Source organism: Equus quagga, chromosome 4 (genome assembly GCF_021613505.1).
Source record: "Equus quagga isolate Etosha38 chromosome 4, UCLA_HA_Equagga_1.0, whole genome shotgun sequence".
Taxonomy (NCBI): Eukaryota; Metazoa; Chordata; class Mammalia; order Perissodactyla; family Equidae; genus Equus; species Equus quagga.
The window spans coordinates 61,158,633-61,182,321 of NC_060270.1; the positions used below are offsets into that span (position 1 = coordinate 61,158,633).

Consider the following 23,689-nt stretch of genomic DNA (forward strand, 5'->3'; position numbering starts at 1 on the left):
GAAGATTGGCAACAGTTGTTAGGTCAGGTGCGAATCATTAAAAAGAAAAAAAAATGCCCTTCCTGGGCCTGCCTGGTGGCACAGCAGTTAAGTGCACACATTCCGCTTCAGTGGCCTGGGGTCCGCTGGTTCAGATTCCTGGGTGCTGACATGGCACCACTTGGCAAGCCATGCTGTGGTAGTCGTCCCACTTGAAAAGTAGAGGAAGATGGGCATGGATGTGAGCTCAGGGCCAGTCTTCCTCAGCAAAAAAGAGGAGGATTGGCAACAGTTAGCTCAGGGCTAATGTTCCTCAAAAAAAAAGCCTTTCCATCTGGTTCTATGATGCAGAAATTAGTTGACCATCTCCTAAGTTTTAGGATTGAGAATTGGACCTGGATTGTTTGGTTTTGTTCTAGTCTTTAATATCAGACGTTTGGGTTTTCTTCATTTATAACTTGATTTTGCTGTTAACCTGCAGTGACTTCTGGAGAAAACTTATTTCACTAGAATTCTTCTTCGTAGGTAAATAATATGGAATCACAGTTGCAGAAAGACTCTCAAAAAGCGGTGCAAATCCAAGAACAGAAATTACAGCTGGAGGAAGCAGTAGTTAAGTTGAGGCATCGTGAACGAGAAATGAGGAATACACTAGAAAAGTTTACTGCAAGCATCCAGGTATTCTTTTATTAATACTGGCTGAAACTCGTGGAATTCAACAGCTATTTGACAGAATTGCTGTTTGCTTACAATTTTAAAATGTAAGGGAGGAGGATGGGTCTCTGGGTGGAAAGCCTGTTTGTTGATGATTTTGTTACCTTGAGTACTAATGGATAAACACCTTGTCATGTGTTGCTCCGGCCACAGCTATTCCTGGTCTCCATTTGTACTCCATAGAGATGATCCTTTCTTTTCATTCTCTTTTCAAAGTGTCATGTTTTCTTCATTATGAAAAAGCAATTGATGCCCACTTTCTTTTTTAAAAAACAAACAAAACCAAAAACAGTTTTCAGAAAATACGCAAAAGATCATCATCCTCAATTTTTGTTTATATAATACTTCACCTTTTTAATATAAATACCTAGTTTACATGTATGTGTTTATGTATATAGTAGATAGGGATATGCATATTAAATATGCATATGGTTTTTTACTGAGTTATACTAACTTTTCTTCACTTAATAAATTATAGTTTTCTTTCCAAGCCAGTGCAAATTTACTTTGTTTGCAGTTGCATTAGAGCATTTTGTTTGATTTGCATTGAGCAATTTGATAAATATTTTTCTGTGTTATTATCTACCCTGCTATGTTTAAAATATCCTTGTTAGGTAAACCTTTATAGACTCATCCAATTATTTCCTTAGGTTAGGTTCCTAAAATTACAATTATTACCTGGTGCCTGTATATCGTCGAAGGCATTCGTTGCTCAATGTCAAATTGTCCTGAAAGAGATGGTTGCAGTTTATTTGCGTATGTGGCTAGTAGTGTGCTAGTTCCAAGTCTTTGAACACTAAGTAGTCGTCAGTATGTTGTAAGTTTGCTACTCTGAAGTACTGAAAACTGGCATTTTAACTTGCCTTGGTAATGAGTTTACACATCATTCCGTGTGTTTCTTTGGCCACTTTCCTTTTTATATGTTAGTTCATGTCTTCTGCCCTTTTCATGTTAGTGTTTCAATTTAAAATGTTTAAAGCAAATGTTACTAAGTTAAAATACTGACCTTGAATGTTAAAACATTCTGTAGCGTTTATCAGAGCAAGAAGAATATTTGAATATCCAAGTTAAGGAACTTGAAGCTAATGTAATTGCTACAGCACCTGACCAAAAAAAGCAGAAATTGCTAGAAGAAAATGTTAGTGCTTTCAAAACAGGTATGTTTAAGGAAACAGACTTTTTTTTGAGAATGTCAAAAACAGGTTTTTAATGTTTGAAATGTGTAAGATAACAGTTTGTAGAACAAAAATAGCTATTTATATTATGTGTGAGTCACTGCTGTTTTATGGTTTCTATTATTTCATTCTCAAATGGTTATAAAGTAAGTACTATTACAGTTAAAGTAAATACTGTTAAATTAAGTGCTTCATTTGACTGATAAGGAAACTGAGTCCCAGAATGGTTTAAATAATTTGTCCAAAGGTCGCATAGCATGTGGTAGTATAGGAGTTCAGGACCAAGGCAGTCTGATTCCGAAATCCACCGTCTTAATTTCATACTTTGTATACTTTGGCTCAGTCTTCACAAGAACTTTTCAATACAGTAGTTGTTTTACAGACTAAGGAAACAGGATTTGGAGAAACTAAATCACTTAAACAAAAGCACAAAGGAAATAAATGGCATACACATGAAGAAAAGTAGAATTTGTTTGAAAACTTAGAAAACATGTGTTTTCCTTCCAGAACTTTCTCTTGTGTACATATAAACATGTAAGGGTTCTACCAAAATAGAATCTTTAAGCACGAAAGGGAATTTGTAGGCTCATAGTCAGAATAGGCTGTGAAATTGAAATTCCCTAATCATTCACTTGAACAGCCTTGCTTCTCTTTCCGCATTGGCTTCTGTCGTAGATGTGCGTCTTATTCCAGGAGGAGGGAAGGGAGGGTTGTGATGACAGACTCTTTCCTGGCATACAGTATCTTAGCGAATGACCCCAGCAAACACAGTGAGCTTTCATCACATCCTCTGGAAACAGACTCCGGTACAGTTTGGGTCATGAGCCAAGGAAGGCAAATAGTAATTGCCCATCCCAAAGAATTAGAGTGGAGGTGGAGCAATTATCGAAATGTTCCAAAAATGAGGGAGTTTCCTTCCAAAAGAAAAGGAGGTAAAAAGATGTTAAGCAGACAGATGTCCACATTGAATATTCATCTGTACCATATTGATTGTTTATTTTTGTGGTCATGTTTATCTGTGTTTTTTAATACTAAGGCATTCACTCAAGTAGCATCTGGTACTGGCCATGCTTTGTTTTAGGTTCTGTTGATTAAGCAGTGAGCAAAATAAAGTCTCTCTTTTCAAGGAGCTCACACTTAAGATGGGGAAGCTAAACCAGTATATTACATATTGTATCAGGTGGTGGTACTAAGTGGTAAGGATAACAGGACAAGGTGGGGATAGGGGGTCTGGTGGACACACTGGGTGAGACAGGCCTCTGCTGGAGACATTTAAGCGGAGATCCAAAGGAAGTTTGAGTGCTAACCCTGTGGATATTTGGGAGAAGAGCATTTCAAGAAGAATGTGGAGGAGTAAGTACCCAGGCCCTGAGGCAGGAGTATGCTAGCAGTTTCTAGGAACACAAGAAAGCCAGAGTGGCTAGAGTAAAGGATTGAAGAATCCAGATAGTGTAGGGCCTTATAGGCCATTGTCTCCAGGTGAAACAGAAAGCCATTGGAAAGTGATGTATAGGGAAGTGGCACAGTTTGACAGGATTTTTTTGGTTGCATTTATTTTGGATCTATACTGTGTTTTTACAGACACATTGACTTTACCCACACTCCTTTTCCTCCATACAACCCACAGTATTTGTTGGGACTGCTTCGATGGTGCCTAGTCATCAGCTGAAAGATCAAAAATGTATTTGTGTGTCATTTATAGCAACACTTTCAGAGAAAGACTACAAGAATCTGTATTCTTGTTTGAAAAGGATGACTTGACTTTACTAGGAGCCCTATGTATATCTCCTCTTATGGAAATGCTGGCTGTTATCAGTAGACTCTGTGAATGTCTAATATGGAAGACCCAAGTCTGCAAAGCATATCTTTAATTATTTCATTTTTACATTAATTTAGGTTTTAAAAATACCTCTCTGGCTAATGTGCAGGGAATAGAGTAAGGAGGGTGAGGTGTATAGAATAGTGACTTCAAAATTGCAGACTATATGTGCCACAGTTTTCCTCTTCTAATAGACATGCTAATATAGATATCAAAAGAGAAATGCATGGTTGATACTTGAAAATAAGAAAATGTTCTAAAGGTTGGAACCCTTTCCAGCTGCATACCTGGCCCATCCCCCAGTGTAAGTCATAACACCATCCTCCACAGCAGCTGGTGCTCTACCCGACAAGTGAGCCAAGCACACAGGTAGCCTAATGGAATTTCAACCAGAGAGAACATCGCCACTGTGAGTGAAACAGTTCCTTCAACAAATACAGTTATCTTAGACCTGAAAAAAATTACTAGTGTGTATTTAATATCATTAGGACAAAAGGGGATCCAAAAGACCCCCAAAATGCAGGATTTTTTTATTTTTAATTGCCAAGTGGTGAGCTCAGAAATGTAAAACAGTTGTTAGAATTAAACTGAATAGATGAGGAAAGATCAGGCTGAAAGAACTCTGATAATGTAGGACAAAAAGTGAAATGACAAGTTAAGGAGATTTGGAGACTGGAAATTCCCGCCTACCTAACAGGAGAGAAGAGACAATGGGGAGAGCAAGCCACAGTGAAGTCCTTATCTAATCCTTTTCTCTCAGTGAGTCCTACCTCCTTCCTCCTGTGCCAAATGTCCATATACCTTCTAGAGGAACTTTATGGGACTCTTTCCATAAGTTAGCTCAGTGTTTCTCTTTACCTTTCTAGACATAACGTATTCTTGGTAGCATGAACTCCTCACCTTTCTGCCTCCTTTTATCCTTCCTGTTTTGTATAGTGATTAGGATTCAAATTATAAAATAGAATCCACTCTGGCTGGTGTAAATAGCATTTGTGTAGTTACCCTGTGTGTGTGTGTGTGTGTGTTTAAGAAACTATTAGATTGTTTACAGAATCACTGGGATGGCTAAAGAAAGAAATTCTAGGTTGAACATTCAAGAATAATTTCCAGAGCTACTCTACAGAACCACAGAAGAGCTATAACTGCCTCTTCTCTGACTGGAAGGTCATCTCGCAAACTGGGAAGATGACACTACAACTACCAACCACAGAAGCACATCGCACCATCAGAGTTAATGCTACTCTCTGACTATTCACAAAGCTTTTGGCTGGACACCAGAACCTCCAGTGCCACCAAGAAAATTCAAACTTCTGTGTGATTGCTTGCCAATAGAAATATGTCCAATTCCTCACTTCGCCTTCCAAATTATGTGAATTCTTTTGATTGAATGGACCTAAATTATGTCTGAACCTAAATTATGGTACAAGGGAATCTAGGGAGTGTGGCTTTAGCTGTCTGTGCCACAGAGAAGAGTTCCAGTTCATCCTCTCCCCTACTGTCTCGTCATAACATGTGGAGGACTCTAAATTAGGCTCGCAGAGTAAACCAGTTTCTTCACCATGGGCAGGTTAATGGTCAGGCACATAGTCTCTGTAAGGGTGAAAATTATTGAGACCAATAGTCAAGCAAGTACCCTAAGAAAAAGTTGAAAAGAGCTTTAGGGCATGGAGCCATTAAGAAAGAAATAGGTTCTGTTCATGGCCCAACCGGAGAATTTAACTATGTGTTGTTGTAGAGCCGTTTGTTTTGACATAAAGTGTTCTGAGGTTTTTTGAGGTACTTTTTCCTAAATGTCTCAAATTTCTTCTTTTGCATGCTTCAGATTAAGTTATATTGACTGAAGAAATTTACATCTAACAAGTGACGCTGGTTAGCCTAGAAGCATAAATTAAGTTTTTTGTTTTTTTATTTCAGAATATGAGAATGTGGCTGAGAGAGCTGGGAAAGTAGAAGCTGAAGTTAAAAGGTTATACAATATCATCGTAGAAATTAATAACCATAAACTCAAGGCCCAACAGGACAAACTTGATAAAATAAATAAGCAATTAGATGAATGTGCTTCTGCTGTTACTAAAGCCCAAGTAGCAATCAAGACTGCTGACAGGTAGAGTGTGCGTCCTCCCCTAACCCGTCGTCCTCTGCCCTGCCTCCACAGCGGAGAGGCTCCTAGTCCAATTTAATGTCCTGTCTAACACAGTGTTACCTAATAGGGCTTGAGTAAGGGGAGACCTACAGTAAACACTTAGCATCAGACCAGTTTGTTTTTAAGAAGAGACTGGTACACAGGTGTGCCTTGGCAAAGCACAGTTGTACAACTCTCCGGTTCTTGTGAGGGCAGAGAAATCAGTTTGCTTTCTCCAGCTGAGAGGAGTAGATGGGGATTGAATAGGTCTAGGTCTTAGGAGAATAAGCGGGAAGAATGAGATCTCTTAGCAAAGTTAATTGTCTCGGTAACTTAAATGTTTAATTAACTATTATTCCATTGTCCCAACTCACAAAAAGTTTTTTATCCATTCGTAGTTCTTGTTTTAAAATTGATTTTTAGAGTATTGAAGTGTTTCTAAAATAATTAAAGCTATGTATGTTTATAAAATGTTAGAATGGGGGCTGGCCCCGTGGCCAAGTGGTTAGGTTCACACGCTCCGCTGCAGGCGGCCCAGTGTTTCGTTGGTTCGAATCCTGGGCGCGGACATGGCACTGCTCATCAGGCCACGCTGAGGCAGCGTCCCACATGCCACAACTAGAAGGACCCAGAACTAAATATACAACTATGTACCAGGGGGCTTTGGGGAGAAAAAGAAAAAAAATAAAATCTTTAAAAAAAGAAAAATGTTAGAATGTAAACAGCTGTTTTTTTATCTAAAATCATAAATTAATTATATATAGATGATCTGGTTATTAAGTTATTCCAGTCTTTTGCTCAAGGATAAAGGTGCTAATAAGCCATTTGTTTATGTTAGGAGCAGAAGTTTATATAGCTTCATGGGTATAGAGATTTAAGAATCTCCAATCTGACAAGAAAATGACAATATAATAATCCAGTGGACAACTTTGTTTCATAATCTAAGATTGGATGATATTAGAAGCCTGTATAAGTAAGTTTTGTTGATTTATACTGAGTTTAATTTGAAAAATACAGTAATCCCACAAGTGTGTGTATAAACATATAAAACCAATTCAAGGATGGTTTAGTAAATCATAAACTTTTAAATCTATGAGAGAATAAAAAGACACATTAATGCTGTCAAAAGTTCTTTTCATAGGTTTTCAGAAGCAGAATAACAAGTACACGTTTTACCACATTTTTAATCTATCATTTTGCTTGTTTAGAAATCTTAAAAAAGCTCAAGACTCTGTCCTTCAAACAGAGAAAGAAATAAAAGATACTGAGAAAGAAGTAGATGACTTAACAGCAGAGCTAAAAAGTATTGAAGACAAAGCAGCAGAGGTCATACAGAGCACAGATGCTGCAGAGGTGAGACTTGGGCAAGGGAGAAGATGGTGTTTGAAACAATTTAAAGAGTTGGCTATGTGACATCAGTGCCTTGCATAGTAAGCACTCCATAGCTTAACTTTTATAACTATATTAACTTTGTACAATAAAAATATGAGTGCTGGGGCCCTCCCCATGGCCATGTGGTTAAGTTCCTGTGCTCTGCTTCGGCGGCCCGGGGTCTTGCCAGTTCAGATCCTGGGTGCGGACGTGGCACCGCTCATCAGGCCATGCTGAGGCGGCGTCCCACATGGCACAACCACAGGGACCTACAGGTAGGATATGTAACTATGTACTAGGGGGTTTGGGGGAGAATAAAAAAAAAATTGGCAACAGTTGTTAACTCAGGTGCCAATCTTTAAGGAAAAAACAGAATACGAGTACTGTATTGTAACTTGTCTGTAAATAAAAAAGTTTGAATTTAAAATGAAAAGGGCATGGAGAGAGATTGCCAGATTTCATTGTAATGTGAAAATGCCTGTTCTTGTTATTTGGGAAGGTCATGTCTGTAGCAGTTCTTCTTGGTTTTTAGGAGTCCTTACCAGAGATCCAGAAAGAACATCGTAATTTACTTCAAGAACTAAAAGTAATTCAAGAAAATGAACATGCTCTTCAAAAAGATGCACTTAGTATTAAGTTGAAACTTGAACAAATAGATGGGCACATTGCTGAACATAATTCTAAAATAAAATACTGGCAAAAAGAGGTGAGATTATTACCGTTTAGTTAAATATAACTTGAAAATATCCTTTATGGGGGCCGGCCCCGTGGCCGAGTGGTTAAGTTCACAGGCTCAGCTGCAGTGGCCCAGGGTTTTTGCTGGTTCAGATCCTGGGCCCCCGGACACAGCACCACTCATCAAGCCACGCTGAGGCAGCGTCCCGCATGCCATAACTAGAAGGACCCAGAAGTAAAAATACACAATTATGTACCTGGGGGTTAAAATATTCTTTATGAAAAAGGGTTGGGGTTTTTGTTTTATGTGTGTTTTTAAGGTACAGTGTGATTCTTAATTCCATGATATACTCACTTCTCAAATGTATAGGAAACAATAATATAATTATTATATAGAAGAACCTGAGTAATGCTTAGAATTAGTCAACATTTTCACCCCAGGGCTGACTTGGCGATTTTAACAAAAAGGCTGTATGAGCACTTTGGAACCCCAAAACTATTTTTCTTGAAGTCTTTTGAAAATCAGTTGATACACAAATTAGTCACAACTCCTTATTGTATGTTGTTTTAATAGGTAGGTAATTTGTCATATTGTTGATTTTTTTTTTTTAAACGTTAATTTTAGTAGTGTGCCTTCCCTAACTCTCACCTAAATTGAACTTTTAGATTTCAAAAATATCATTGCACCCCATAGAAAATAATACTGTTGAAGAGATTTTGGTTCTAAGCCCAGAGGATCTCGAAGCAATCAAGAATCCAGATTCTATAACAAATCAAATTGCACTTTTGGAAGCCCAGTGTCATGAAATGAAGCCAAACCTTGGTGCCATTGCAGAGTATAAAAAGAAGGTATGAACGAACTATTAATGTATAATAGTCGGGAGTTCTTTTTAGTCTTTGGCTTACATTGCAACCTTTAATTTTAAATAATTAGCAATGTTGATTTTCATCTCAAATTTCTAACTTGAGATGTTTATCTCATGATAATATTCTTTTCATAGGAAGAATTATATTTACAACGAGTAGCAGAATTGGACAAAATTACTTGTGAGAGAGATCATTTTAGACAGGCATATGAAGATCTTCGGAAGCAAAGGCTTAATGAATTCATGGCAGGTTTTTACATAATAACAAATAAATTAAAGGAAAATTACCAGATGCTTACTTTGGGAGGTGACGCTGAACTGGAGCTTGTAGACAGCTTGGATCCTTTCTCTGAAGGCATCATGTTCAGGTTTGTAATTCTACTGAGTTTTGGAACCTCCTCTACTTACGTCTCTCTACATACTCTCCAATCTCTCAGTATTTTTTAGGTGTGGGATTTGAAGGTTATATCTACAACTTGTTTTATTTGATGATAAATACTACTTTGTTTGCATATTGGCAGTTTGCCACATAAATTCTGGACAAACAGCAAATATTGAATTTTACACACAATTTTTCTAATTCACCTTGTTTTAAAATTTTCAAGCCACTTCAGTTTAACATTAGGATTTGAAAATTGCAAAGTGAAAAACTGCGTTGTAAACAGGGAAAAATAGCAAGAAATACTTACTAGCCTGCTGTTTAAATCTTAAAATTTTGGTAGGCGTCCATATGTGTTCATCCTCCAATAACATTTTTATAAAATAACCCAACAAGAGTTTCAATTTGTGAAAAGCCAGTTAGAGATTCCTGAGGAAGGTAGTAGAAGCCAGTTATGGAAAACAGATCATGAAGTCTTAACTTTGGCTTTACAAGTAATTTGACTAATAAGAGATTTTCTTAATTATTTCAGTGTTCGACCACCTAAGAAAAGCTGGAAGAAGATCTTCAACCTTTCAGGAGGAGAGAAAACGCTTAGTTCATTGGCTCTAGTGTTTGCTCTTCACCACTACAAACCCACTCCCCTGTACTTCATGGATGAGATTGATGCGGCCCTTGATTTTAAAAATGTGTCCATTGTTGCATTTTATATATATGTAAGTAATCATTTACAGGTTTCCATTCTAAAAATTTTGTGAGTCCCTATACATTACACATGGAATTGTTTGACTTAGTTTCCTTCTTTTGAGCTTTTTGCCTGTTCTCTTAATTCCATGTCGTATGATATCAAAGGAGACCAAGTCCTTTTTTTGAACCGAATATTTCCAATTTGGACAAGTAAAATATAAATTAGCAATGTAAATTACTAGATGAAACACAGCTAGAATCTCATCTCCTGCCTAGATCTTTTTTCCACTAGAAGACTTCTATGCAACTTTGCTTCCAAAAATACCCAAATTCTTCTCAAACCCAAATACTGTTTCATGAATTATCCATGCCATCATTCTTACACAAGTTAATTATCAATGTAATGTTGAATTTATTGCCCAAAAACTATTTCAGGGAAGTAAAGCTTAGATGTTTATTATATGATTTACCTGTTATTACTTAATGTTTCTTATTTCTTTCTTTTTAGGAACAAACAAAAAATGCCCAGTTCATAATAATTTCTCTTCGAAATAATATGTTTGAGATTTCGGATAGACTTATTGGAATTTACAAGACATACAATATAACAAAAAGTGTTGCAGTAAACCCAAAAGAAATTGCATCTAAAGGACCTTATTAAACTTGTTTTATTGGACTTCTCAAATTGAATCAACATAGATTCAGTGTATTGTATTACTGATTTTCTATTTGTAAAAGATTATAAATTTAAAAATTATATAAAATGTATAAGATAAATACTCCTGATCATATAATTGGATTCTATTTTATGCTGTTAAGAGACATATTACAAGTCTAATAAAATATTCTCTCCATCTGCTTCTAGGAAATTCTAAAAATCTGACAACTTTGTAAATGGCAGAGTGTGGAGAAAATTAAGATGCCGGGTGGGGAGGCCGGCCCCATGGCCGAGTGGTTAAATTCGCACACTCCGCTTTGGCAGCCCAGGGTTTCACCAGTTTGAATCCTGGGCACAGACATGGCACCACTCATCGAGCCATGCTGAGGTGGCGTCCCACGTGCCACAACTAGAAGGACACACAACTAAAAATACACAAGTGTGTGCCATGGGACTTTGGGGAGAAAAAGGAAAAATAAAATCTTAAAAGAAAAAAAAAAGATGCCGGGTGGGTCAGGTGACTTACTGTTAGTCCCAAATTGCTACCGGCAGAGTTAAAAGTCTGTTAGTTGATGAACAGTGAAGTTCCAAACTAGATCGTCTTGTCAAGATGCAGCATACCCTCGTGAACCTTTGACCTACACAGGAAAAGCCTGCCAACTATTATTGTATAAATTCTTAAGGTAATTCCACTTAATTTGCTAATTTAGACGACCATCATATTTATTACTCAGATACTAGGAACAATTTCTTTGTAACCAGTCATTCTGAAATATAAGGATGAGAATTTAACTATCTTATGTTATTCTAAAACTTGATGTGTGTATTTAAAACACTCGCAAGAGGGCCAGCAAACAGACAATGTCTAAATATGACTAGAATATCTCATAAAGTTGAATAGGAAAAATACTCTAAGAAAATCACTGTAGGAGCTGACCTGGTGGTGCAGTGGTTAAGTGCACATGTTCCACTTTGGCAGCCCCAGGGTTCACCAGTTCAGATCCCAGGTGCAGACATGGCACCGCTATCAGGCCATGCTGTGGTGGGCATCCCACATATAAAGTAGAGGAAGATGGGCACGGGTGTTAGCTCAGGGCCAGTCTTCCTCAGCAAAAAGAGGAGGATTGGCAGCAGTTAGCTCAGGGCTAATCTTCCTCAAAAGAAAAACGAAAAACACTATATACTAAAATACCATATACTTATACTAAAAATACTAAAAGAAAAAACACTAGTTACTTCATTGAAAGAATGAAGTATATAGGGGTTAACTTCTACTATAAATGGAAATAAATATGAAATACTGTTTGCCTATCAAATTGTCAGGGTTTTGTTTTTGTTTGGGTTTTTTTTTACACTACACTTGTATTAGCTCAAGAATATTATAATACTATTGGAAATAAGTTGGCAACCACTTGGTTTTCAGAAGGAATTTTAGTATTGAACTAAAAGTGTTTGCCCTAGCTATTCAATTTCCAGATATTGATCCTGAAGGAATTAAGGGTTAGCTTGTTACTCAGTAGACCATTGCTTAGGTACTAAAAATCCAACAGACAGTTTTATCATATAACATAGTCATTAAAAGTGTGAACACATGAGCATGGACGTAAAGCAAGATCTGAAACTCAAGTATGGGCATTTGTTTTAAATCAAGATTGTATAAGGAAAGTGGAACTGGAAGAAGCTATAATGAAGTGCTTTTTCATTGGTTGAGAGTAGAGATGAATGGAACTTAATACTTTTATTACATTTTAATAACCAGTGGAGTAGCAGCGCTTAGTATGAAGTTTTAAAGAGTTAAAATACATAATACCCATAACCTACATGAAAATTCCAAGCTGCCACTCCTGAGTTTGAGCTCCCTATGAAGCCACTCAATACAAATAAAATATCAAAATGAGTTTATTAAAATATATACTTTTGTTATACAGAAAACAAAAATATTTCAAGATTATATACTTTAAATTCTACAATCTCATCTCGGTAAAAATTTTTTTAAAAAACAGCATTTATAAGAATCAGTTATTTGTTTACTATATTCATGCACACTACATAAAATTCATCAAAAAATAAAGTTTTGTCTACTAAAAAGTTAGAAAATATGTCAAACCTAAAAAATTAATAGGCATATGCTTCAATTTTTAGCTACAGATGATTCTTAGACATGAACAGAAGGCCTGCTTTAATAAAACTCTCGGCTTATTTAAATCCTTGAAAGGCTGCATGACAGCATGAACTCTGGAAAGAATACACTGGGTCTCCCATATACTAGCTCTATGGCTTTGGGCAAATTACTTTTGTGTCTCTTTTGTCTTGTACAAAAGTAGCAGTTAATACCTACTTCAGAAGTGTGAGATTAAGTGCTTGACAGCTAACACACATTTCACTACTTACTAGTATTTACCTGTATTCCAAAAGTCCCTGGCATTTTCGTGTTGTGACTAATACTTAAATCAGTGCAACTTTGGTCTAAAGTTAACGTGTATTTGTATTTCTCTCATCTCAGTAGCTGAATGTATATTTTCCCTATCTCCATTACACCCTCCAGATGTTCTTGGCCCCCATACAATACAGTCTTGTGCCACGTAACGATGTTTCCATTCATGACTGACTGCATATATGACGGTGGTCCCATAAGATTAGTGCCATATAGCCGAGGTGTGTAGTAGGCTATACTATCTGTTTGCATTGGTGTTTGCAGAAGGACAAAATTGCCTAACGAAGCATTTCTCAAAATGTATCTCTGCCGTTAAGTGATGCATGACTACGTTAATTGTGCTAATTTGTGCTAGGGATATTCTGGTTCTGGTCACAAACTGACAACACAGCCGGCTGTCTTAACATTCAGACTTGTTCTTCGCAGATAAGACCTTAGGAATATTTTGGAACTAGTGCCCTGAACACAGCCATATGAATTCATTAGAATTTACATGTAATCTGTAGGACCAGGAGCATTCCCTAATCTGACCTGGAAAGTCTTTTAAATTAGGTAAAGCACCTAGAGGTGTGATCCAAGAGCAATAGCCAGTTTGGAATTTCTGGAAAGCAAACGAGGTTATATTTGGGTTAGGGTTGTGTGGACAGAAGGGCCAAAACTACAACAAACACTCCAATTCCAGTCCCTGCTAATAATAAGGGAATTATCAAAGGGATCTGACTTAATAGCTAGGTAGGCTCCCTTTTAAGCAAAATTCAAGGAAATAAGATTAAAATTATTGCTATTTTGGCATTAGCATAAGGGAATGTTTGGCAGAAAATTTAAGATAATTTTTTAAGACAAATATAATGAACATGAGTCATCTAAATCTGATGATGAAATATATCAACAATGATTCCATTTTGTAACATTTTAGTTTTTATCCAAGAACTGATTTGACAAGACTTAAAACACTACACAAATTCTAATACAATCCTAAAACAATTTACACAAACCACAGAATATGACAAGTATTAGAAAATGTTGCTGTTCTGTATCTGATAAACATTTTAGGGCTCGCAAATCTTATCTGAAACAATGTGTGGATCAGGTGTGTTTGATGAAAAGCATCTTTAAGCAGTCTTTTATCACTTTTAGACTCTGCTGCTTGAATTTAAAACCTCTTCTCACCATCTCACCCATTCAAAAGCTTCCAGCCACATCAAAATAAAGGCGTATGCACTTCCAGAATTTTGCCATCTTTGAATCCAAAAGCTACATAATATATAAAGAACTGCAAAGTCAGCCACTACAGTATAGGATAATGTTCAAAGACGGTATTGGTACAAGAATGCTTAAATGTCACCACCATAGTAAGTAAACCTCAAGCCAATGAGATCATGCATTAATATGCAAGGAATTACTACATTTTATTCTAGTTTTCAGATGTCTGAAAACTAGAGACATTCTGCCTCATTTCTAACTTTGACACATTATTTCTATCCAACAGCAGCATGAAAGGCTTAACATATTTGTGTGTTGCAACTCTAGTAAGTTTAGTTTGCTGTTTTATTTATCCACGCTACCCCTAGTTCTCCATTTAGCCATGGTTATCAGTCTCTGCTGTACAGAATAAGCCTATTTAAACAATTCAGACTTGAATTTTCAATGAGAAGCTATTTTCCACATGAATTCCTTCAGTAAATATAAAGAGTGACATAGTATATTCTTTAAATCATGAAGATTGTTAGATAAACTTTGGTAAACAGACAGAGAGACTTCAGAAAAACATATTGAAGTGATTTCATTTAAAAAGGTTATTATGTGTTGGTTAAAAAAGAGGATCAACATCAATATCAGTGAAATCAGTGTAACTATAACAATGTTTAGAATCTTAAAAAATTCAACTTCTCTTTCATCCTTATCAGACCAGGAACATGACATCCTTTTTGAAGAAATTTTCATTTCAGGAATGAGAAGTTTCTTGATTTGTCCAATTTCCGTTCTGCTCCAATCTTCTTTCAATACTTGGCTTACTCGAGGATAAATTTCAACAGGCTGGAGCTCAGGAAGTGGTCTTCGTTTCAAGGTCTGCACACGTTGGCGGACATCATCAACTTTTTCAAGAAATTTAAGTGGCGACTCTTCTTGTAAAGATGTTGTCAATGTCATTAATTCAAGCTGCTGCTCTCTGATGTTTTTCATTCTTTCAATTTGTGGAGTATATTCTTGATTAATCAGATTGCCAACATTGCAGAGAGCACTGAGAAATTTTTTTTTTTTCTGTTCTAATGTATCACTAAGCTCCTTAAAATACTGGAGAATAACTTCCTTATCACCTTGGACCACTTTCTCCGAATGAGATTTTTGTTCTTCCAGCTTTTCAATAAGACAAGTAAGATCTGTCCAGTGTGTGTCAGTTAACTGTTCGAGCAGTTTTTGAGGAGTGTCCTTTTCCTTCAGATAGGCACTCTGAAGATCATCTATAGGATGACCATGGTGCTGACCTATCGTAAGGCAATGACCACATACCAATTTTTTATCTAGTAGACAGTAAACATTTAATGGTTGCCTATAATGTTCAGGGCAGGTGATGATGTCTGGATGGTCTTCCTGCTGGTACTTTTCAATAATAGCTCTTAATGCAAAATTAACAGGTAAAGATTCAATGCCAGTTGGAGCAATTTCAATAATACTTCTGCAATTAGGGCATTTGAGTGGAATTCGTAAAGGTCTCCATATATAAAAGTTACCAGATGCCTGAAGAACGTTTTCTAAGCAGTTTCTACAAAATGTATGAGAGCATGGGAGTACACGAGGATCTTCAAAAATACTGTAGCAAATAGGACACGTTAACTCATCCTCAAAATTGTGCATTTCCTGTCAAGAGAAAAAAGTATTTTAAGTCTACATATAACAAAGACACCTGCACATACTGTGTAAAGTTTTAGGAGTCAACCTCCAAACTGTTACTACATTGTGCTTGTCACTTAAGAGGATAATTAAGGTATTTACTAAGATTTTTTAAATGTAGCTTTCTAAGTAATGCAATTCCTAATATATAATATTGAATATTTGATCATCTTTAAGAGCTTGTTTACTTTGGGACAAAATTCATGCTAAACAAAATTCTAATTTATTCATAGTAAAATGTTTCAAATTAAAAAGTTAAGTTTCTTTCTATGTAATGAAGACTAAGAAAAATTCAAAGTGTTCTATTGAAGTCTACTTAATGATTGTAACTATTCTGTGCAACTCTTCACATGTTTAGATGCTCAAATCAAAACTCTACACAAATAATGAATAGGCAAGACTCAAGATATTTTTATTAAATAAATTAGGCTTAGCAAAATTATATTCTTTAATTCAAAAGAAGGATTCATGCTCCCAGTTGGCTCAACCATAATTTCTAAAAGCAAGTTATTAAATTTCTCTAGTAATTGTTGCTATAAATTTCTTAGCTTCTTGAATTGGAATACTAGTGTGCTTAAAGGCCAGGATCAGCACAGTGTAGCATTCTAAAGTAATAATTTTAATTTGAAGATTTGCATTAAGTCCTTCCGCTAAAACTCAGTTTGAAAGATGAAGTGTTGATTGTGATAACTACAGCATTAGTGGTAAAGAACACCATTAGTCATCTTTCCTTCATGTAGAAATCCAGCAACAGTTCAGAGACTCTGTGACACAAGTGAACTTGACCTCTTGGCAAGCTATTATTGACATTTCCCGCAAGAGAAGCCCTACCCGCTCTTAGAGTCCGCCTTTGTGCCTAACCTCAACACACACCTTACTTGGCCCTGGCAGAGAAGAATCAACTTCCACCACTGTTTAAAAGAACCTTACAAAGCAAAACAAAAAGCTCAAGTGCCCTTCATGTAAAATATAGAAGTTTCCAGATCTTCCTCTATAAAACTAAGCTTTAAGATAAACGTTTGAGAAAAGACCTACAAATAACTAATTGTCCTTTTAATAAACATAAAAACTCCTTTAGACTTTTTAGCTCGATGCTCCTTATCTTCATTTGCAAAAGCAAACTCTTCGTCACCCTTCAAGTCTCAATTTGAGCCCCGCCGCCTCCCCAGATTAGGCCCCCTATTAATCTGCGCCTCTACTGCAGAGCACTTAACTGGATTTTATTTAAAAGAATTGTGTAGTATTTTTCTATACATTAGAATGTGTTAGCCTGCAATAAGGACAGGAATTGTGTCTAAGTATATAACTTGACACACGGTACGCATTCACTCGATACTGGTTGCATAAACAATGCTCCTTAAGAGACCAAGGTTAATAAAATATCAGATTAGTTTTGTTTTTTTTGAAATAGCAAAATCTCTACTTAGCTTAAGAAAAGCTATAAACAGGAGAGTTATCAGAAAATACTCCATTCAGACTGACAGTATTCAGAACCCTAATGAGCCAAGATTGGTCAGATAGAGGCTAAGCTTGAAATGTACAGCATACCAGGCAACAGCAGTAATTGGGCGGCAGCTTAGATGACATTCATTGCACATAAATGCAAGTGAATGCATGTTGGAAAGACTTTACATAATGAGCCCTTAAAACAGAATCCAACCTTTCCCTCTGAAGCTTCTCTCCCAAGTCCTGTTCTCAAAAAGGTAGAAAACATTGCCTCCGAGAACCCATTTACCCATGTAGGACCCCAAAAGCTCAACTTTCTTTAGAATGAAGATATTCACCACAAGATTGTAAAGAAAACGTCATCTCCTAAGCCTATATAAAATGGAAGCAACTATCACGGTCTCAAAAACTACTCCCATAGTATGCGCAATTTTTTTTTCTTTTTTTTTTTAAAGATTTTATTTTTTTCCTTTTTCTCCCCAAAGCCCCCCGGTACATAGTTGTATATTCTTTGTTGTGGGTCCTTCTAGTTGTGGCATGTGGGACGCTGCCTCAGCGTGGTCTGATGAGCAGTGCCATGTCCACGCCCAGGATTCGAACCAACGAAACACTGGGCCGCCTGCAGCGGAGCGCGCGAACTTAACCACTCAGCCACGGGGCCAGCCCCAGTATGTGCAATTTTTAATAAAATTTGATCAGAAACTTTTGTTTAACTTGAAGATACAGAAATCAAACTCTACTCTGACTACCCTCATCTTGCTGATTTGTTAAAGTGATTTTAGGGCTGGCCCGGTGGCACAGCGGTTAAGTGCACACATTCCACTTTGGCGGCCCGGGGTTCGCCGGTTTGGATCCTGGGTGTGGACATGGCACGGCTCATCAAGCCATGCTGAGGTGGCATCCCACATGCCACAACTAAAAAAATACACAGCTATGTACCTGGGGACTTTGGGGAGAAAAAGGAAAACTAAAATCTTTAAAAAAAAAAAAAGTAAAATAAAAGTAACCCATGTAAAATGTTACTCTCCTCCAATGACTACTACAAGCCCAAGTAAATTGAAAACTTAGCTCAAGACTTTCTGCTTCCTTTGTAAGTCACTGAGATATAGGAATATAAAAACTAAATATTTTCAGAACGAAACCTGAGGGTAAATCATCTACTTGTAAATCACTTCACAAATTTCCTGTGATTAAGTGTGAAGAACACACTCCTGAACTTCCGAACTTTTTATGCAGTTTCTCCAGAGGGCTGACTTCCTGTGGAGCGTCCAGTGCTGAACCAGCACGCCACGGATGGTCAGCGCTGACAACAGACGCGGAGAATGAAGCAGGACCGACATGTCGTACCCATTCTCCCATGTACACCATTTTTTAGGTTTTAACTCACTAATGTGTTACTGCCTTTCATCTCTAAACATCAATGGTTATAAAATATTACATCTTACAACTCCTGAAGAGAAATTACACTGCCCACATCACAGCGTTGGACGGCTTGCTCTTGGATTTAGACTGAGTCAGCTGTAAGTCTGGGAAAATTCAAAAGGTGCCACCACCCAGACTGGAGCTCACATCTTTGTGGCCCTGACTGATAAAAAGCACATTTCACAAAAGTCAAGACTTACTTTAGAAATACTACAATTGTGCTACATATATACACATAGGGCAAGATTTTTAAAATACTGTTGTACATATAAATATAGAAAAATAATGAAGGATCACCATAACTCTTTCAACTTGAAATAAAGAAAAATCCCAAGGTCAGACGTGATTTTAACTGTGCCCGTTTGTACTATTTTCCCACATTTTGACATCAACCTGTTTCCCCAAACCAAAAAAGAAACTACTAATGCAACTTAACAAGGAACTCAAGTGAGAAGTTAAGGTTTTCATTGATTTTTTTATACTTTTCAAAGTGAAAATACAGCTGGTGGAAAACGTTCAGCAATATGTTTGCTCAAAGGCAATGTTAAAACAAACATTACCTAAAAGCCAAATTTCACTTTGCCAGACTAGTTAAATCTTGATACCTTACTTCAAAGGCTAGCTACTTGCTCATTAAAAAAGAATGCACATCAATATGTAAATACGTAATAAAAAGGTGTCCGGATAACTTAATGAATGCAATCTGCAGATTTGTATGGATAAAATGATACCACGTGTGTATGAAGATGTCAACATACCTGTCAGATTTCTAGAAGAGTACACAAGAGCTAACGACCTTTAAGGAAAGCTCAGAAGAGGGAGGAGTTTTTCACTTTATGCTCCTTCTATATGGTTTGAATTTTACACACCACCAATATCTATCTTTTTGCAAAAGACTTAAAAATTTCACTTACAGTTTAAATCATACACTCAGTAAAAGTTCACTGACAATTTCTTTCATATTCACTTAATCTCCCAGAGCTTACCTACTTTGATGATCTTCTGGCTTGGAGACGGAATACACTTTATCTTCTCCAGCTTTTTCAGATTCTTTTATTCTAAAACTAAAACAGTTTTAAAGTTTCAGATTTACATTCTCAAGAAATACATTAACTACGGCATCCCAGGAATGGTTACTCCACTGCCTTTGATGTTCACCTTCTCTGCCTCAGGCGTTTTGAGAAAAGCAGCGACAAATATCAACAGTTGTTGGAGCAGCAGGAGAGGTGTCACTCGTACCTTGAAGATCCCAACAATTCTGTGACCAGATCACTCGTCACAAAGGACCTCTTTCCGCAGCGTCGTTATCTCATGAGCTCTCGAAAACACTCGTCAACAACGGTGACGAGGGGCCCAACATTCACGCTCATTTCAATCGCTTAAAGTTAACTGGAGGACAAGACGCACCCCCGGGAGGGACACATTTTGCCAGTTTGAAGTGATAAATGTTCATTTAGGTCATTCCCATCCAAACGTCTGCCCATCCCCGTCCCGCCCCTGAAATGCTGGGGGACCCTGGGCCCGTTCTGCCCGAGGCCTCAGGACCGCGGCTCGGCCGTGAGACACGGGCGACCGCCCCTCCTCCCCTCCGCCGGTCCTCCCCTCCGCCCGTCCTCCCCTCCGCCCGTCCTCCCCTCCTCCTCTCCTCCCCTCCTCCCCTCCTCCCCTCAGCCCTCCCGAGGCGCCTGCCCCGCCGCCCCCGGACGGCCAGCTGCCCGCAGGGACCACGGCGCCTGTGCGGCCGGGCGCGCGCGGGGCCCCTCCGCTGGGCAGCGAGCCCTCGACTCCCGCATCGCAGCCAGCGGGCCGGCGCCGCCCCCGGGACCAGGCCCCGCTCCTCGGACTCACCGCTCGACTGGCGCCCAGGCCGACCAAGCGCCGGCCTCCAGGGACGCCGAGACCCCGGCGCCGCGCACTCCGCCCTCGGGCCGGCAGGTGCTCAGGCGGGCGGGGCCTCGCGGACCCGACGGCGCAGGCGCAGTCTCCGCGCAACATTCAACTGCGCAAGCGCCGGCCAATGGGAAAGCGCGGGGCCGCCGTTCGAAAGTAAACGGCCGGCGGCGCCCGCCGGGGCGGGGTCGAGGCTCCGGCAGCTCCGTGCGCCTGCGCTCTGCGAGCCCGCCCCTCTGGGAGCCGGGGCGCGCGGCCGGGGTGGGTGGGCGCGGAGGCGCTTCTGGCGGCGGCTCCCCGGCCGGGCTCACGGTGGGGCGGTGATGGCGCAGTGACCCGGGAGAGGCGAGCCTGGCGGCGGAGCCCCCCGGGGCGAAGACGCGTCGGACCCCTTGAGCGGCGCCGGGCTCCGGCCCTGGCCCTGGCGCGCAGCGACGCCGTGGGCCGCCGCCTGCGGGAGCCTCCGCGCCGGCCCGAGAGCTGCGGACGGCCGGGGCCGCCGAGCCGGCGCGGACGAGCCCCGCACCCGCTCCGGACCTGCCGTTCGCGCTCCACCCGGGGCCTGTGTCCCCTCGGGGCCCTTGGAGTCAGAAGGCGGTTCTGTAGTCCTTTTCCCGTTCTTTCTTGAGAACCTTCCTCCCTCCCTGGCCCTGGACGCTCTGTCACTGCGGCCTCTCCTCCCTGGACCCTGCGGCCCCCTGACGCCAGGCAAGTGGCCGAGAGCCATGGGCCACGCAAACCAGAGGGTCAGGCCGGCCCCGAGGCTGAGCTACGGCACACGGGGAGCGCGGGGTGACAGGGCGGCCCTGGGCCGTAGACTCAGCTTCTGGAACACGGAACTGTAGGGGAGGAAGACATTGCATCTACCCACTCTGGGTCCTTCTGGCCGGCTGCAAATTAAATGCACATGAGACAGAATAACAGGAGAAAATTAAACAAAGCTTTATAACATGCATTCATGGGAGAGGCCCAGGCAAACTGAGCAACTCGCCAAAATGGCTGAAGCCACCACCTTAAGTATCATCTTCAGCTGAAGACAAAAGAGGATGTTGGGTGTGGGGAGGCCAGTTATGAGAGATGGCCAGAGAAGCACAGTACACAAGAGCCAGGTTATTATGCAGGTTTAAGTCCTTGCCTTCCACATTGATAACAGTTTTAAGAGATAAGGTCATCCCCCCTTCTTCCTGGTACAGAGAGGGAGACACCTTTACAGATGGAGATTTCCTTTACAATGTGTCTCTTACAAAGGGTAACTCCTACTTTTCAGAGCTTCTGTCATGTTGTTACTGAACCAGGTTTGCTTGTACCCACGGTCCAGAAAGCCAAACACCAAGACGATGAGATTGCAGCAGAGAGAGGGTTTACTCACAAGGCAGCCACAGGACGAAGCGAGAGCCCGAGTCTCAAATCTGCTTCCCTGAAAATAGGGACTCAGGGATGTTTATGGGTTAGGGAGCAAGGTGGTCTGAAATGTGGAGATGGGTGACTGGAGGTGAGGAGAGGTGAGGGAATTGATGGTCTGCACAAGTGTAGTCAGACTCCACGCCTCTTCGTAGGACCCATGTTCACAAAATGGCAGTGCTAGCATGACCTGAGGGTGCAGTTTTTAGCCTCTTGACATCAAAAGGTTGCAGATTGGACATCTGCGTGGGCCCAGTTGATGAGTTAGTGGTCTCTACTGGCCTGGAGTGAAGGAGGTGTCCTAATTCCTGAAAAACAGCTCACACACCCATTACCGTGGTGACCCAGGCTCCAGGGAGATGTTATCTGAGGAGCCTGGTGGCAGTCAGATAGCATATTGCCTAAACAGCACAGTTAACAATGGGCGGGTTAAACAGCTAAAAGCTATCATCAGTAATTGCAAAAAAGGAAAAGACTTTAGTAACTACTTAATCGTCAGTGGCTGTTGCTGGTTTCAGTGTCAGCAGTTTTTAAAAGTAATCAGGACAAAATAATCATGCCACAGAGACACATTTTGGGGTGGCCAATTCCAATCCCCCACAGTCCCGCCTTTGAAACTTTAAGAAGTTTCATGGTCCAGAAGCTGAGTGGTACATTGTTTCATCTCACTGAACACATTTCTTAGTCCTGGTGATAGATCAGTCCAGTTAAATTCATTTTAGAATGTGGTGATGCAGGTGGGCTCCCAAAGTTAGGCCTATATTGTGGAAACAAGCACTCAGGTTTTTTTGTTTGTTTGTGTTTTTTTTTTTTGAGGAAGATTAGCCCTGAACTAACATCTGCTGCCAATCGTCCTCTTTTTGCTAAGGAAGACTGACCCTGAGCTAACATCTGTGCCCATCTTCCTCTACTTTATATGTGGGATGCCTACCACAGCATGGCCTGCCAAGCAGTGCCATGTCCGCACCCGGGATCTGAACTGGTGAACCCCAGGCCACCAAAGAGGAACGTGCAAACTTAACTGCTGTGCCACCAGGCCAGCCCCCAGCAGTCAGGTATCTAATAAGAAGTATTTCTATGGAATTAAAAAGAAAAAAAACAAGGTTAACAGTTGGAGCAAGTTATAAACCAGTTCCTGAGCCCAGGGGGCAGCCAGTCAAGATTTCTAGATTTCTAGATGTCAGAGTCAAAGCACCTTTTGCAGCCTGAGACACCTCTGATGATGTCATCAGGTGTTCAAGTATCTTTCTGAGTGGTTTACAGTTTACACAGCAACAGACATGTATCTCTGTTAAGTTTATATCAAGTTGTTCAGCTTCAGTTTGCAAGGCTTCAGGGAAAAGGGCACATTTAGTTCTCAATGATTCCAAATGAAAATGATGGAAAAAATTGAGAACATTAGTTTGGAGATTTGTAGCCAGATATTTCAGGAGACTAGAAGTATTCAGGATCCAGTCCACTTCACAGGTAGAAAACAAAAACCTCAAAGACAATTAACAGAACTAGGATCTAATATCCACAAATATGTATTATGGTTTTTTACTGAAACGTAATTATTCTCTCTAAAATCACCCTCATTTTTACCAAAGATAGCCAAATTAAGACTAACTGTTTTACAAAATGAGTTTAGTTTCAATAAACTTGGCCCAATTATTTACATAAGTACAGCAAGAATAGCCATTGATCATATGGGCTCTTGTAAATCTGCTTTCCTGGAACTTTTTATATGGAATCTCAGATTGAACTTTAAAGGCCTCTC

At 39.7% G+C, this 23,689-nt stretch overlaps 2 protein-coding genes across 5 annotated transcripts in view; one reads left to right on the forward strand and one right to left on the reverse strand.

The window, feature by feature from the left end:
- Positions 1-10,645, forward strand: part of SMC4 (structural maintenance of chromosomes 4) — a 34,472-nt gene extending 23,827 nt beyond the window's left edge. The window contains exons 16-24 of the mRNA XM_046658099.1: positions 505-657; positions 1,724-1,850; positions 5,602-5,791; positions 7,018-7,162; positions 7,713-7,886; positions 8,522-8,704; positions 8,857-9,089; positions 9,633-9,816; positions 10,296-10,645. Coding sequence (XP_046514055.1) covers positions 505-657; positions 1,724-1,850; positions 5,602-5,791; positions 7,018-7,162; positions 7,713-7,886; positions 8,522-8,704; positions 8,857-9,089; positions 9,633-9,816; positions 10,296-10,448 — 1,542 coding nt within the window. The 3' untranslated portion in view covers positions 10,449-10,645. The remainder of the gene's footprint in view (positions 1-504; positions 658-1,723; positions 1,851-5,601; positions 5,792-7,017; positions 7,163-7,712; positions 7,887-8,521; positions 8,705-8,856; positions 9,090-9,632; positions 9,817-10,295) is intronic.
- A 1,731-nt stretch (positions 10,646-12,376) lies between these two features.
- On the reverse strand, positions 12,377-20,581 carry TRIM59 (tripartite motif containing 59). 4 transcript variants are annotated; one of them, XM_046659279.1, is made up of 3 exons: positions 20,488-20,581; positions 19,626-19,703; positions 12,377-15,738 (listed from the first exon to the last, which is right to left on the reverse strand). In XM_046659279.1, exon 3 carries the CDS (start codon positions 15,733-15,735, stop codon positions 14,524-14,526), a length of 1,212 nt encoding a protein of 403 aa, XP_046515235.1. In that variant the 5' UTR covers positions 15,736-15,738; positions 19,626-19,703; positions 20,488-20,581; the 3' UTR covers positions 12,377-14,523. The 4 variants fall into 4 exon arrangements, with proteins under 4 accessions (XP_046515235.1, XP_046515238.1, XP_046515239.1 ...); XM_046659282.1 differs by having other exon boundaries at positions 19,626-20,028; positions 20,488-20,570; XM_046659283.1 differs by lacking the exon at positions 20,488-20,581 and adding an exon at positions 19,798-20,205.
- Between the last annotated feature and the right edge of the window lie 3,108 nt (positions 20,582-23,689).

What these genes read in the sequence shown, in the direction of transcription:
- TRIM59 (XM_046659279.1), bottom strand. Translation starts at nt 15,735, where the DNA reads ATGCACAATTTTGAGGATGAGTTAACGTGTCCTATTTGCTACAGTATT.